The sequence below is a fragment of the Protopterus annectens genome, chromosome 1.part0 (assembly GCF_019279795.1).
Source record: "Protopterus annectens isolate FY-2018-M chromosome 1.part0, PAN1.0, whole genome shotgun sequence".
Lineage (NCBI taxonomy): Eukaryota > Metazoa > Chordata > Ceratodontiformes > Protopteridae > Protopterus > Protopterus annectens.
This window is the reverse complement of record NC_056725.1, coordinates 539,628,000-539,645,089: the sequence shown is the minus strand read 5'-3', so window position 1 is coordinate 539,645,089 and position 17,090 is coordinate 539,628,000. Positions and strand designations below refer to the sequence as shown.

Below are 17,090 nucleotides of genomic sequence, written 5' to 3'. Positions count from 1 at the left end.
TCATTTTGGAGATAAACACCAATGAAAGCAACCATTCTTCCCTAAAGTGAGGCCTTCACTGCAATGTATCTACCCTGTTTACCAACTGACTGCATGTTGTTTGTGTCTTTTGGCTTTTCTCGGTTAGGGGTCGCCACAGCGGAACTCCGGTCCGCTAATGATTAGCAGTAGAGTTTTACATGCTGGCTTGCCGGGCCTAACGCACAACCTTCAACGAAGGAACGCCCATTCACGCATGTTGCTACACAGAAGACGCTCTGAGAATCGAACGAGCAACGTCTGTGAGGCAACAACGCTACCGCAGCACCACCACCGCATGTAGGGATCACAAATAACCCCTTTCTGCAACAACACTGCTGATCCTCTCCTTTCTCCCAGAAAAGAAGCCCTTGTATAGATATACTTCCAACTTTGCATATTCTTGAGAATTTAAATAAGTTTCCTGAAGAAATAACACTGTTAACAATAACAGGGTTTGACCTATTTAATGTATGCAAACATTCTACTCGTTTTGACAGCATTAAAAATCTCATTCACATTCCAAATTAAAATTACTCATGTAGAAAAGCAAGTCTAATATTCCTGACTTAAAACAGCAGTGTTATGAATACAGTTAAGGTAGACTACTTACATACACTAATGTCCATAAACAATGAATCCATGTCATTTCCTTCGTATTTCTCAAAACTACTTTAGTAGATAAAAAGGCACCATTTATTTGATTCCAAACAAGAAATTTGTTGTACCACTTACCAAAAGAAATATCATACCTTATTTAACAACTAGAAAACTATGTACATTTTGAAAAAAAAGAGCTCCCAAGGAGGAGGAATGTACTTCTACTGGGCAGGTCTAGCATTGCACCAGACTGTCCCTAAACAGAGCAATGTATGGGGAAGACCTCACTATAACTGCCACTCAGTAAATCGGGCATTAACCAGAGTAATAATGCTTCTGATTACTTACCCCCCACCACATTCGCATAACATTCTGCAGTAATCATAAGTTTAGTATAACTACAGTATTTTCCTAAATAAACTTCTCAAGCAGTAAAAAGTCTGTGACTACCTTTTTGAATTTAATGCTTGCTAGGGCTGATTTCTGATGCTGTACTGGTATCTGGTGGCTAGCAATGCTGTTGTCAAAGATTTCCAAAACATAACTGAATCTTTGTCACATGCAGACTAGCTACAGGCACCATGAAAACTGATACTGAAATGTTCTCCAAGGCTTTGAACATTTCATTGATTGTAAAGCCCATCCCTTTCTGCTAGGTCTGAGAACAAACTTAAGTGTTGGCCTCTCTCCCTAGGCAGGAAAATGTGGGTCCACCTCTAAGTCCAGGGGCACGCCCAGAAAGGCTGTAGAGATTTCTTGTATTATTCTGGATTTTTGAATATTAGGCAGATGCAAAGACTGGTGAAATGTTTTGTGGTCAAGCTCTCAGGATCCAAGACCAGTATGACCAGCCAAAATAATATTGGAGTATGTCCAGGAGTGTAACAAGTTAGCTGGCAGACCCGATGAGGAGAACTGGGGAGTCAGGCTGGTAAAATACAATCAAGGGGAGAAAAAAAAATTGGTCTTGAAAATCTTAACCCTTGTCTACTGTGTACTACATGGTCTGGGCCAAACTACATGTTGGAACCTTTGACTCCCATATATACGTCCATAAGGTTATCAGTTCAGGAGGTAAGAACTCCTAGTCTTTCCAAAGACTTAGCCCAAGAACTCAGCTAAGCACCATTTTGCTTACCTGACCTGGTTCCAGTGTAATCTTCCCTGATTCAGCCATGAGACACAGAGGTTTCACTTTTGAGGTCCCACAAATGTCACTCATTTTATGAATATTTCTTTAAATCATATGAATAAGACACTGCATTAACATCTTATTTATTCACATTTGATTGCTAGGAAAGGCTGACTAGGTAGGCACCCATTTTCAGTGGAGGTCTGGGTGAAAGGTTCCCATGTATTACAAACACATTTTAACAATAATTTTACAATCTCCCCAAAAAATAAATAAATAAATATATATATATATATATATATATATATATATATATATATATATATATATATATATGTGTGTGTGTGTGTGTATGTGTACACACTGTATAAATATCAAATTATACATAATGCAAAAACATTGTCTAAGAATACATACAACTTATATGATGATGATTTAATATTTACAGAAACTGTAGCCATACGTAAACAAGGATACAACACCAAAGGTCACAAGGAATTCCCATTCCCAGTGTAGAAGGTGTTGAAAATGTGCGATTATTTCTGCCTAATTTAAGTGGGTTTTCAAATGGGAAAATAGAGCTTGTATGTACTCTGCTTGAACAGATACTTGAAAATAATGTATTTGTCTTTGACTCTGATTACTATTTACAAAAATTAGGGGTTGCAATGGGTACAGCCTCTGCCAACAGTTACGCAAACTTAGTGTTGGCACAATTGGGGGGTGAGCTTGTCCTGAAGGATAACCCTTTTTTTCAACATGACTACTAAAAACGTTTTGTGGACATTTTCTTAATTTGGGATGATATACCCCAAAGATTAGCAGAATTTATCGATTTTCTTCATAATGCAACCCCTTTTTTTTGAAATATGGTTCTAAGTTCTCTCGAACCAATACTGACTTCTTAGATGTCACCATTAATATGAATGAACCTGGGTTTTTGAGACAATGAGAAACCTTGCAAGAAAAATACTATTTTATATAAGAGCATGCACTCTAGACAATTCCATGGAATGTTCTTAAAAATCAGTTTCTGTGAACCATGACATTACGTAACAATGATGATGAAATAGCTATACAATTTCAGGACTTGGGTGCAGATTTTATGGTCAGAGGTTATACTAAAGCAGAAATAGATAAAACTACACAAGATGACATGCAGGAACGTGACACTAAAGCTAAACCATATTTTTCGTGACCAACTGCCTCACAAGATTATGGCACAAAATTCCATACACAACATCACAAATATAAGTTTCTTTTAACGTATTTGAGTGATATTCATGTAGTATGCAACATTGTGAAAAAGACCTGGCCACTTTTAATGTTTGATGAAGATCAAAAATAAGTGCTAGGAGATGGACCTAGTTTTTCCTTTACGGAAAGCCTTTCATTGAAACATCAGTTGTGTTACAAAAGGCATCAAGTACAATGGCATCAGATTTCTGATAGGAAAGGCACACTTCCTTGTAGAGGCAGCAGTACCTGCAAATTTATTAATACGAGTTCATATTTATTGAATCAATTTTCTGGGTATAGATTTGAATTTGATATTAATGTGGACTGGTGAAGTCGTAACCTTGTATATTATGCTAATTTCACTTACTGTAATGCATTCTACAGTTTATTTAAAGAAAGGATACTGGAGCACATTAAAAATATCAGATAGCACAAGATGCTGAATGCATTAGCCAGGCATGTATGACAGTTTGGCATAGAACAACTTTAAATTTCTAGTATTAAAATTGAATATGGATGACGCACAAGTGACAATCTCAAAAATAGAACTGAATAAACAGGGTTAAAATATATTTTGGATTTGCAAGCTGGTAAGTTCCAAGGCTTGAATGACTACCATACCTCTCAACCTGGAAACATCAAAAATCTGGACAAGGCCCATGAAAAATAGGTACAAATCTGTACGCTGATTAACATCTAATTTGCATGCATAATTACATAACCCCAACCACTCCCGATAGAATTGTGGGATACGAACTTTCAAACGCAGAGTGAAGAACAGACAACCAAAATATGGCACCAGAGTCCCCCTGCAGCCATTCCAGTGTCCCATTACCTGGCTATTTTGCCCCATTTACCATAAACACCATGTATGCATGTATACTACTTTACGTCTACAATGATTATTTGGATTTTATTTTTACACTTTGCAGCACAACGATGCACTAATAGACATCTGCTAATTTAAAGAAAACTGTCTCAATGAAAATAGACTTGGCATTAAAACTTCTCTGCCCTTGAAACTCACATTCATTGAAACAGCATTGAAACCCACATCACATCCAAAGAAAATGCATCTAGCCAGTGGTGGATAAAGATTACCTTTGGGCTGTTTTCAAATCCTTGGCCCCTTGCACACAAAACAAGAAACATGCATGTGTGTTCTTTTCTTTGAAACACCTTCCTAAGTTATATTCCTTGTATAATACAGTACACTTGTTAGATAGAACACATTTTAAATGTATTGTTTGAACATTTTTCCAGTAGGCTGTACTGTAGGCAATGAAACAAAATGCATGAACCAATAACGACAAAACTGCCCAACTCAGAACATTTCCATCATAAAAGTCTTACTTCCACACTCACACTATATATGTGACTCTAGAGCAAACATCAGTCAAGGTAAGTATGTGTGACAATTTATTTTATGCTACATCTAGGCTTTCACCAAATTAATTTTTTGCTTAGCTACATTAACAATGTTTTGTGAACATTTCTGCTTCAGCAGTCGGCTTGATGTTGTAACAGAAGACCTGAGTCACTGACTACCGAAACTTGCAATACAAAGAAATGTTTCATGTTTCTTTCCTGCACAGTACAATAATGTACTGCCAATGGTCAATTCCAAATGCAGCAGTGGGAACAAAACTATTCAACATAGCAAGAATAAATTGCTAAGTGAAGTGCTCCACTTCACAGCCCGTTTCAACAAAAGGAACGAACTGCAGCTAAAATCACAGGAGTAATTCAAATTGTAAATTAATACACACACGAGCTGAGCTAAAATCACAGTAATTCAAATTGTAAATTATTCTCCTTATACACACACAAGCAGTGCTCCGCTCAGCTAAAAGTGCAGCTAAACTAAAATGAATTGAATGATAAAGTGCTCCACTTCACAGAACAAATCATGTGAGTCAAGAGCACCAATGGTTAATTCCAAATGCAGCAGCGGGAACAAAACCATTCAACATAGCGAGAATGAATTGCTACGTTAAGTGCTCCACTTCACAGTCCATTTCAACAAACGGAATGAACTGCAGCTAGTCACAGGAGTAATTCAAATTGTAAATTAATACACACACAAGCTGAGGTAAAATCACAGTAATTCAAATTGTAAATTTTTCTCCTTAAACACACACACACACACACACACACACACACACACACACACACACACACACACACACACACACACACACACACACAAGCAGTTTTTCACTCAGCTATAAGTTCAGCTAACGAAAATTAACTGAATGATAAAGTGCTCCTCGACTTCACGGAATGAATGCGAATCAAATGCACCAATGGTCAATTCCAAATGCAGCAGTGTGAACAAAACTATTCAACATAGCGGGAATGTTCAATTCAAAATGCATTCAACTTTTTCTCCTTACCATGATGCGAAAATGCATGAACGGTCAATTCCAAGTGGTCCTGCTAAAAGTGCTGAATTGCTCCACACATTTCACAGTTAGCAAAATTCAGCTATTCAACATAGCAACAGAACGGAACGGTAAATTCCAAATGCATTCAAGCATTCAGCGGAACGGTCCTGATGACTGTCCTACTAAAACGTGTTCTCCTTACCTGGAGGAGCTGGGGAAAAGTGCTACACTTGACAGTTATCAGAAGTTCAACATAACAATGGAAAGGTCAATTCCACATGCACTCAATGAAATAGTCCTGCTGTTGCAGACCTGCAGTCAAGACAGGCATGCAACTTTTACATAAAGCAGTACATTGATTGAAATCAGTCAGTCACACCCCCTGAAGCCCTCAGCAAATTTCGACAGGCTGGCAAGGCTGCTCATGAAGCTGATGTCATCACGCACGCTTCTAAACGTGATGATGTCAGCAGAAAAAATAATAATAAAAAAAAAGGCAGAGAAATTCGGAAATAAAGGGGACAACTCGGGAATTCATGGCACCCCATTATTTGGACTTCAAAACCGGTAAATGCAGAGGAATTCGGTATAGTTGAGAGGTTTGATGACTACACCATTAGAGAGAGAGGACTTTTATGAAAGATAAGCACATTCTTGTGCTTTAATGATTTTTTTTTGATTGGCTACTATGACAACTATGGATTTAACCTTTAATTTGTTTAAAGTTTTGCAATATATCTATGGAAACAGAAGAGGCCACGAATGAATGACAGTTGAGTCTATATGATCTAAAGACTCTGATTAATATTGTGACATATTCGTGTAGTCGTCTTCTGATTTGTTATTGTTACGTCACCATATCTTTAGATAGAGTATATCAATGAATGGAAAACAGATGTGTTCTTATGTCATTTGACTGGCTTATACTCATGTATTTATCTTTGATTGGTTAAAGTTACGCCAATATACTTACAGGCACAGAATATGCCATGAACGAAAGATAGGTGTGTTCATAGGTTGATACTAGGTTATCAGCCCTAAGGCCTATACAAGCCTAGCCATAACAATTCCCTGGCTATTTCTTCCCACAATATTTACTTCCCCAGACCAGTCTAGCAGGGCGACTGATGTGATCCCCAGGGTGAATTTCCTATCTCCCATCCAATCGTCAAGGTTCCTTTTGAAGATGGCCAAAGAGGCGCTATGCTTGACATGTATGGGCAGTCTATTCCAGAGTATGGGGAGTCTCTGGGTCAGGAACCTATCCCTCCAGCATATTTTGTTCATTGTGATGACAAGGTTTAGATCCCTGGAGCGTGTGGCTCTGAGGGACTGGGATTTCTTTAAGTGTAGCATGTCCAAAAGCTTTGGGTTTGACACGGCCTTGTATGTTAAGCAGAGATCGCTTCAGAGTAGACGATATGCAACAGAGTACAGCTGGAGTTTTTTTTTTTTAGACTGTCAGCATAGGGCATCTGCTTTATTTATTATTTATGACTCAGACTCTTTTGATTGGTTGACACTGATTTATGCATCCATTTCTCTGATTATTGTCACAACACTATTTGATAGAGCAGACTGTACGAATGAAAGATAGGTGTGTTCTTGTGTCTTTTCATTGGTTAATACTGTTATACATCGTATATTCACTTTCTAATTGGTGAATGCTGTCAGGGTGATTCAATATGCCACTAGAATTAATATTTAACCAGTCTGATTGGTTACTGTTTTAGATTTAGAGATTTACCTTTTGATTGGTTATTGGTGTTTTAAATGCAATATAAAATATTTTTAAAATGGTGTCTTGTGCTCTTGATGATGTGGTGTAAGACTGCAAAAGTGCTTACCATTGTATATTAAAGTTTTTATTTTATCTGCCATGTTTGTCAGAGTTTTCAGTTTCTACAAGTTTATCCGTTTATTACTTGACATTTATCTGTTGGTGCTTCTTTCCTTAGACAGGGGGAAACACCAAAAAAGGAATTTGGCATGGGTACAGCTAGGGTGAGAAGCTAGGTCAAGTGCAGTTAAAGTATAAAAAGGGTGCAGAAGAGATGGTGGGCTGATGAAGTGCATAATGTGCAGGCAACAGAACGAAATACTGAAGCAGGTAATAAATGAACAGGGTAGGAGGAAAGTACAGTTGTGTACACTTACCATAAATGTAGATGTTAGAGTGCATTCATTGTTGCAATCATCACATTTGGGTTATCTGCTTGCAGTAGCAGTCAGTCGGCCTGATTATCAAAGTTTTGGGTCCTACATCAGTTGCTGTCTCATCTTCCGTGACGTCAGGTAGTCAGGGGTATAAAGCATGCAGCCGACGCCATTACATCAGTTTTTCTTGCCCCAGATGTCAGGTGCCCCCCTAATGGGAAGCAATTAATATATATATATATGCAAGGTTATACCTCCAACAAAAAAGCAAATACACCAAAAAGCTTTTAAGCATAGTAAAGGAGAATAGAGGTACAGCCAAAAGAAGTCAGGGGGCTGGAGGGAGGGTAATCAGGACTGCAACAGTGAAAACACTCGTACATCTACATTCATGGTAAGTGTACACAACTGTACTATGTTCTTTGTGTTTCACTGCTGGTCATCAAATTTGGGTAGATTCCCCAAAGCTAAAGATGGTAGGAGAAACTTAGATAGCATTAGGACCAGCTATACGGCTCTGCAAGACTGCAGTGGCAAAGCCAGCTCTGGATTTAAAGAAAATTGGCAAATGGTAATGCTTGGTGAAAGTATGTACAGCACTCCAGGTAGCAGCTTCTAGGATGTCTCTGGTAGGGACACCTCTGAGAAAGGCTGTAGAGGTAGATGCAGCTCTGGTTGAATGGTGTCTAATCCCCTGTGGGATAGGTATTCCATGGTGCTTATAGCAGAAATGAATGCAATGGCCTATCCATTTAGAAATGGTTTGCTTTCAAATAGCCTTCCCCTCTGCCCCTGCAGCAAATGCCACCAGCAGTTGTTCAGATTTCCTTTGAGGTTTAGTCCTGTCCAAGTAAAATCTAAGTTGTCTGTGCACATCTAAGGAGTGCAGTATCCATTCCCCTTTTTTCTGTGGATTGGAAAAGAAGGTTGGCAAATGAATTGATTGATCGAGCCACACTGGATACTACTTTGGACTTGAAGGAGGGATTGGTCCTGAGGGACACCCTGTCCGCAAGAAAGATGAGGAAAAGCTCTAACTGCCATAAGGGCATGTAATTCAGATACCCTTCTTGCTGAAGTGATTGCTAAAAGGAAAGCTGTTTTCCAAGAGAGGAATTTTAACTTTGCAGTTGGCTGAAGAGGAGGAAGAGTGAGTTTTTCCAATACAAAGTTAAGGTCCCAGGCTGGAGTTGGGGCTCTCCTGGGTGGTCTTAAGTTTTTGGCCCCTCTGAGGAACTGCTTGAGCAGTGGGTGAGAAAAGAGGGGTGGTTCTGTGTTGTAATGAGCTGAAATGACTGAGGTGTGAATTTTGATGGAGGAAAAAGAAAGGCCCTTATGAAGCATCTCAGTTAAATATTGAAGAATCTGAGGTAAATTGGGCACTGCTGTGGCCATCCCTTGAATTTGGTTCCAAGCACAGAATCTTTTCCATTTTTCAGCATAAGATTTTCTAGTACTAGGCCTCCTTGCCTCCAAAATGACATCCAACACTTGTTTACTCAGGGATGGTAATGGAGAGATTAGGTAATTAGCCAGGGTGCCAGGTTCAGGGTTTGAAGCTGGGGGTGCAGAATCTGGCTCAACTGCTGTGACAGCAGGGTAGGGGTCTGAGGCAGAGGGTGTACCAGACTAACAAGATGCAGAGGGTTTTGGGGGTGATATGAACTATGAACTAGGAGGACAATGTTAAAAATAAAGAAAGCCCAGTGGAGTACAGCAGGAGTCTGATTTGGGTTCAGCACTCTTCAGCATGCCTCTCAATATCTGAGGAACAAAGAAAAGGGTCAGTTTCTGCTGATGCCGTGAATAAATGCAATAGTGGCAGATTGGGGTAGAATATTTGGACAGTCTAACAAGTGGGCAAAAGGCTGGCAGTTAAAGTACAGTGCAAATATAAAGTACTGTACTATGCCAGGTCAAACCTGGTGTGCATTATCAGTTGAGAAGGGTAGAACTGATGGCAATGGCAGGAAAAATATTTGGTGATTCACCACCTACACTGGAACATTAGCACAGGGAACGGCACTAGTAGCAGACAGAATGCTGTGAAGTATCATCAGAGATAATGCTTCCATTCTACAGGGCTTTGGTCAAACCATACCTTCAGTATTGTGAGGAGTTACGGAGGGCGTACAAATAAAAATTACAATAGGCTACTGGAAGGGACTCTGAGGAAAATCACCAGAAGGACAAATGTGATGGAAGGGAAGAATCAGATCACAGGAGAGAGATACTAGAGCTCTTCTCCCTTAAGACCAGAAGAAAAAAAGGACTTAACACTGATGCATAAATTCATATCACAGATGAGCAAAAGGGTCATTCTGAGACTATCACCTTCTTTTTATAGTACAAACTAACTTACTAAAACTTACAATTAACTACTTCATCCTATGCTTCCTATTCAACCTCCAAAGCTTCTTCTGTAATCTGCTCCCTGAAATTCTTATCTAACCTTTTAAGTGTTTGCTACTCTGCAGACAAAACCTTATATTTACTCAACTCTCTTTTTAAACCAAAACATACAACTTATTCTACTTTGACATTCTTTTTGTTCATAGCATTGTTTTATCTGTCAACAATATACATGTATGTAACTTACGTAAAACTACCAAAATTCTCTATTGCTATTTTTATTGAAATGTATCTGTATTGCTACTTTTATTGCATTGTATATCTTTGGGGCTTTTCTCCCCGGGCCTCCGCTGAAAAAGGGCAAAAGCTCAGCTGGACATTCCCGGTAAATAAATGTAAAATAAATAAATTATTGCTTGGAACTCAACCTACTTTACCACGGAAAGGGCTGTGGACCCAAGGAACAGACTACTGGAATGGGTTGTGGGCAGGGATTCTACAGTCTTGAAGTATAGGATAGATGAGAAAAATGGTAGGGGAAAGGTAAAGATGGACAGGAGACAGAATATTAAATGCATGTAATGTCTGACTAGAAAGGTTTCCCTCATCAGCCACAAAGTAAATATAATATTACACACTAGCAGATTTCAACCTCTGAACAGCAGGAGGAAAAGATGTCAGGTGGCATCCATTCTGCCCCTTTGATGAGTATCCTACATTACAGAAATGAGCAATTTTTTTAAGAGTGGAGACAAAGATGCACAACTATGGAGCATGGATAGCTCTGCAGTGAAAATGGTCAGACAATCTAGACAGCAAAGAGAACAAAACATTCTGATGCATCTGCCCACATACAATAAAACACAACATATTACACAGCAAAAATATCAGATTTAAAATCAACTTACTTTTGTTGCTTGCTGAATTATACTATCCCACACTTGATTAGGCAACAGCATATATTTTTCTATCAAATGTTCCTGCACTGTCTGGTCAGTCTGTGCTCCGATCATATAGCCAACAGCTTCATAAAATGTGTGAACCTGATTTCCAACAAGAATAAATTAGCAATGTGAGACAACCACAAAAGAATACTTGACAAAAATCTTTGCACTTCAAAGATTATAAATAACAGATTATGTTCTTAGAGTAGCACGTTTTCAGGACCAGTCTTGATTTGTTAAGACTTCATCCTTTGTACTAATCAAACTCTGACTTTTAAGGTACTTGATTTAAGGGGAGTGAATAATCCACTCAATGTTGCAACCTAGCTACGTTACAGCAACCAAGTCCACAGCCTACCAGTTTTGCCCATTAGTAACTAGCAAGCACCTTCTTGAAAATCAAGAAATAATTAAGACTACACCTATAACCACTCTTAAGACAATGCACAGGCAAGCACAAGAAGTCCAACAGCTAAGGCTGGATGGAAGGGCTCATCTACTCTCAGGATTATGGCAGGAGGGTATTCCTGTTCCAACAATAAGGTTTCTCAAGTAGATATGTACAACTATGTAAACTTTTCCCTGTACTGACCAGGTGGACCCTCATGCACTTGGACATCTGCATATCAGTGGTATGAGACAGGTCTGAGACCAGAGCATCAAATATACTGGAATGTGGTACTCACTAACAAAGTGTTGTATGTCCCCCCTCCCCCTCAAGTGCCAAGCCCTCACTAGTGAGGTCAGATCACAAAGATCACAAAGCTGTCTCAAAAATCAACTCAGCAAGCCCAGTTAAACCAGTAACAGGAACTATTACAAGGCAAACTACATTCTAAGTGTCAATTTGTCAAAATTCAAGGCTCCCCTTAACCCAGAGATCACGGACACCTACCCAGAATTATTCAGAGTTCCTATACAAACAGAGGCTACCATACTTACCAGAAGGGAACCGAACAGAAACATTAAAAACTAACCCCGTTGGTGGAACCCTCATTTAAACAGGGTATATAAGATAATATAAAGAAGACAAAGTATAGTTGTGTACACTTAACATAAATGTAGATGCTCGAGTGTATTCACTGTTGCAGTCATCGCACACTTGGGGTTATTCTGCCAGAGGTAGCCCTCAGTCGGCCCAAATACCAGAGGCTCAGTATTTCTGCGTCGGTTGAGGACTGAAGTTAGGTCGGCAGGGGTATAAAAACAGGCAGCCGAAGCCATTACATCAGTTTTTCTTGCCCCAAATGCCAGGAGTCCCCAAACAGGGAGCTAAGCTATGGTGGAAAAACACCACCAGTAAAAAAACAAATACTAGTAGCTCTGTAAGGGGTTAGAAAGAGAGCTAGAGTGAGAGAGACAAGGAGGCTGGAGGGTGGGAAACTAGGAATGCAACAGTGAATACACTTGAGCATCTACATTTATGGTAAGTGTACACAACTGTACTATGTTCTTCATGTTTCACTGTTGCATCATCACACTTGGGTTGATTTCAAAAACTGAAGAATGGCTAGTATTCCCTGCAGGACTGCTGTTGCAAAGCCGCACTGGATTTGGAAAACAGAGGCAGGTGGTAATTTATTTTATTTTATTTATTTAACATTTGTTGAATGGGAAAGTCCGACTAGGTTCCACAGATCCTGTTTTCAGCGGAGGCCCGGGGAGAAATGCTCCAGATGCATGTCTTTAGAATGTGGGAGGAAACCGGAGTACCCGGAGGAAACCCACACGAACGCAGGAAGAAAATGCAAACTTTGCACAGAAGGCACCCCGGCTGAGAATCGAACCAGAGAACCTCTTGCTGTGAGGCGACAGCATTAACCGCTGCACCACTGCACCACCCTATGCTTGGTGAAGGTATGAACAGAATTCCAGGTAGCAGCTTCCAGACTATCCTTGGTAGGGACTCTTCTGAGAAAGGCTGTAGATGTTGAACTTGTCCAAGTAGAATGCGTTCTGACCCCCTGAGGGGTGGTTTCCCATGGTGTTTGTAATAAAAATGGCTACTGTGTGCTATCCATTTGGAGATGTCTTGTTTTGATATGGCCTTGCCCTCTGCCCCTGCTGTAAAGCTGACTAGTAACTGGTCAGATTTCCTGAAGGGCTTAGTCCTATCCGGGTACGATCTGAGCTGTCTGTGCACATCTAAGGAGTGCAGGATCCTTTCCCCCTTATTTTGAGGATTAGGGAAAAGGGTGGGCAAATGGATAGATTGGTTGAGAGCCACACTGGACAACACTTTAGGCATAAAAGTAGGGTTAGTCCTGAGGGAGACCCTGTCAACAAGAAAATTAATGAAGGGTTCCACAGCCATAAGTGCTTGCAGCTCAGACACTCTTCTAGCTGAAGTGATGGCCAGAAGCAAGGCTGTTTTCCAAGAGAGGAATTTTAACTCTGCTGATGCTGCAGGCTCAAAGGGGGTAGCGTGAGCTTTTCCAATACAAAATTAAGGTCCAAAGCAAGGGTGGGGGCTCTTCTTGGTGGCCTTATGTTGTTAGCCCCTCTCAGGAACTGCTTGATGAGAGGGTGAGAGAAGAGAGGTGGGCTCGGTGCTGTAATGCGCAGAGATGGCAGCGGCATGGATCTTAATGGAAGAGAGGACAGGCCTCTGTGGAGTAGGTCTGCTAGGTAATCCAGGATGAGAGGTAAGGAGAGTTGTGCTGTATCCGCTCCTTTAGAGTGAATCCAGGAACTGTAACCTTTTCCACTTATCAGTATAGGATTTTGTTGTACTGGGTTGTCTGGCCTCATGTGTGACATCCAGTACCCGCTTGCTTAGGCTGGCCACTGGAGGAGAATTCAAGGAATAAGCCAGGCTGCAAGGTTCAGGGTCTGCAATTGTGGATGCAAGATCTGTTCCTCCTGCTGAGTCAGGAGGGTAGGGATCTGAGGTAGGTGCTATGGTGGCACCGATGACAGACTGTGCAGTAGTGGATACCATTGTTGGCGTGGCCAGTCTAGGGCAATCTAATGTAGGTGCCATGGTGGCACCAGTGACAGACTGTGCAGTAGTGGGTACCAGTGTTGGTGTGGCCAGTCTGGGGCAATCAGGATTGCCCTTGGTCTTTCCTGCCTTACCTTGAGTAGTACTCATGTAAGAAGAGGCAGAGGGGGAAATGCATAGATTGAGAGGTTTGCCCACTGGAAGGATACGGCATCCACTTTCCAGGCCTTGCTGTGAGGTAACCTGGTGCAGAATTTGCTGAGCCGATTGTTGTAGGGGGAGGCAAATAAGTCCACCTTCGGGGTACCCCATTTCTGGGTCAGAGGGCTGAAGGTGTTGTGGTCTAAATGCCACTCGTGGGTCTAGGAGATTTTTGCTCAAGTTGTCCGCCAGAGAGTTTTGTTAGCCTGGCAGGAATTGAGCTTGCAGGTGAATATGCATGGCTGAGGCCGTGTTCCACAGGGTCATAGCTAGCCTGCAGAGTGGATAAGAGTGGGTTCCCCCCTCCTTGTTGATGTACCACATCACTGTGGTGGTGTCAGTTTTTATTAGAAGGGGCCCCGGTGAGAGTAGGGATCTGAAAACTGTCAGAGTGTGCTGAACAGCTAGCAGCTCTTTTTGGTTGATGAGCAGATGAATTTGGTTTGGGTTCCAGTGGCCCTGAATGCACCTGCCTCCCAGATGTGCACCCCAGGCATAGTCTGATGCGTCCGTGGTTAGGGTCTGGGAGGCATGGGGTTGTGTAAAGGGAAGTCCCTTGTTGTGGTTGCATGCTGCTGCCCACCAAAGAAACTCTTTCCTTAGACAAGGTATTATAGGTATGATAGTTTCCAGGTCCTGAGAATGTTGACACCAAAGACTTAAGTACCACTGAAGTTTCCTGGCATATGGAATTAGCAAAATGCAGGAAGCCATGAACCCTAGAGCCTGCAGGATTTTCCTTGCGGACAGCTGGGTTCTGGTGGCCATTCGAGAGAAGTAGCCTGTCAGATAGGCTTGTTTTTCTGGAGTAAGGAATGCCATCTAGGATCTGTGTCCAAGCTTCTTCCCAGCAATTCAATTTTTTGACTGGGGACTAATTTGGATTTCTTTTCGTTGATAGTGTACCCCAAGGAGGTTAGAAGGTCCTTTACAAATGTCAGGTGCTGCAACAGCTTTTCCTGTCTGCCTGAATCAGGCAATCGCCCAAAGTAAGGGTAAATCTGAATCTTTTTCAGTCTGCAAAAGGCAATGGCTGGAGCCAGGCATTTTGTGAAAACTCTGGGAGCAGTGGATAAGCCAAAGGGAAGTGCAGAGAACTGATAATGTATAGATCCTGCCCTGAAACGTACATATCTCCAACAGGAGTCCCTGACTGGGATGTGCAGATAGGCCTACTTTAGGTCTAGGATGGCTAACCAGGCATCTTTGGTCAGCATAGGGAGAAGATGCTGGAAGGTGAGCATTTTGAATTTTGGTACCACCAGGAAGGTGTTTAGAACGGATAGATCTAAGATTGGGCACCAGGTGCCCTCTTTTCTGGGTACCAGGAAAAGTCTGGAATAAAGACCTTGGCCTATCTGTTCTGCAGGAACAGGCTGAATTGCCCTTATGTAGAGAGCAGGGACTGAACTTGGTTTTGTGCCTCTGCCCACTGGTTTGGAGGAAGGTCTGGGAACCCTTCTGGGGCTGGCAGCGTGTGGAAATAAAATTTGTACCCCTGGGATACTATGTTGAGGTCCCAACGGTCGTTGGTGATGGAGGTCCAGTGTTTTGCATGGTGGGCAAGTTTTCCTCCTAGGGGCATGAGCAATTGGGCAGAGGTGGGGAGTGGAACTGAAAAACCATTGTGAATTCTTTCCATAAGGGGGGGGGGTGGCTTAGCACTCCCCATTTTAGAAGGGGAGGTACTCCATTGCTTAGATCTCTGCATACCCTTTGACTGAAATCTGGGGGGGGGGGGGTCTGTTTCCTCCGAGTCTAGTTTGAGATGGCCTTGAGGGGGTTGGAAAGGACCAATGTTTCGAGGGGCAATGCCTACTAAATCTTGGAGGCTGCACTTGCAAAAAATCTTTGCCTGTCTGCATAGACTTAGCTTTTTCTTCCATCTTTTTTAAACCCTCTTCTGCTTTGGTGCCAAACAGATTGTACTTGGTTCAGAGGAGCGTCCAATAATTTTGATTTGACATGGTCTGACAAGGTCTGCTCCTTAAGCCAGGCATGCCTTCTAAGTACAGAACCTGTGACTGCTGCCCTGCAAGATGTTTCTAGGGCGTCAAACCCAGATTGCAGGGTATGCCTGCTGACTTGGCTTGCAGAATGCATAAGCTCCTGTAAATCTTTAATTTCTGCACAGTCAGGAAAGGTAGATAGTTTTTGCTTAATAAGTTCCATAGTATATTGCTGGTATTTCAGCATGTGGAACTGAAAATTCAATGCTCTAATGGCGAGAGTTGCAGGGGTGTATACTTTTTTTACCCCATCTGTCTAAAGCTCGGGAATCCCTGTCCAAAGGGGTGGGATTCTGAGCTGTAGTAGCTTTTATTCCTTTAGGTCCTTGGGAGATGACCTCTGCGTCAGCAGTAGGATTTTTGAAGAGAAATTTGTGAGGGACTCTATAGCACCTGTCAGCTTTCCTTGGAGCAGGGGGTAAAGTATCGGGAGTTAGACTGGATTCCATAAAGACACCATCCACAACATTCAGAACAGGAGGGATAGCCAAGGGTCTGTGCTGTGGTAAGTCTAAAAATTCCCTGAACCTCTTTTTGGACTGAGGATAATCCTGGCATTCCCAGTGGAAATGCTCTCTCAATGTATGTAGGGCTTCACCAAAAGAAAAATCCTCTGGAGGTGAGGCTGAAGGAATGGATTCCTCTGCAACAGAATCCTCATAGGCAGATAAGGGCATGTCTTCATATTCAGGAACCTCAGAGTCGTCAGACTCTTGGTCAGATAAAGCCACTGGGGATAAGTCTCTTTCTTTTAGCAGGGGAAGGCTGGCTTCCCCTAATCAGCATGACCAGGTCTTCTGCCATTTTAAGCACCTGAGACTGTGGCAAGGAAGCAGGCTCTTGAGTTTTGGTTGTCGTCTTTTTTTTGGCATAGCTCGTACTCTTCGCCTTAGAAACTCTGAAGTTTTAGAAAGAACTGAAGACGCGAAAGAAGTCGTCGGTTTGTGTCGAATATCGGTAATGTGAGGAACTTCCTCAGAAGCTGGTGCCTGCACAGCGGCTCCGGACCCATCCAAGGTAGAGACATCCGCAGGTTCCGTAGTCAAAGAAGAGTCTCGCGGCAAACCGGACTCCAAACGGGTCTCGGTAGAGGCCTGAGAATCCATC

At 41.8% G+C, this 17,090-nt stretch overlaps 1 protein-coding gene across 3 annotated transcripts in view; it reads right to left on the bottom strand.

Annotated features, from left to right (window-relative positions):
- The window catches only part of XPO1 (exportin 1), a 1,770,162-nt gene that overhangs the window by 362,671 nt on the left and 1,390,401 nt on the right, over positions 1 to 17,090 (bottom strand). For all 3 annotated transcript variants that reach the window (XM_044061196.1, XM_044061203.1, XM_044061211.1), the window contains exon 16: positions 10,794 to 10,928. In XM_044061196.1, coding sequence (XP_043917131.1) covers positions 10,794 to 10,928 — 135 coding nt within the window. The remainder of the gene's footprint in view (positions 1 to 10,793; positions 10,929 to 17,090) is intronic.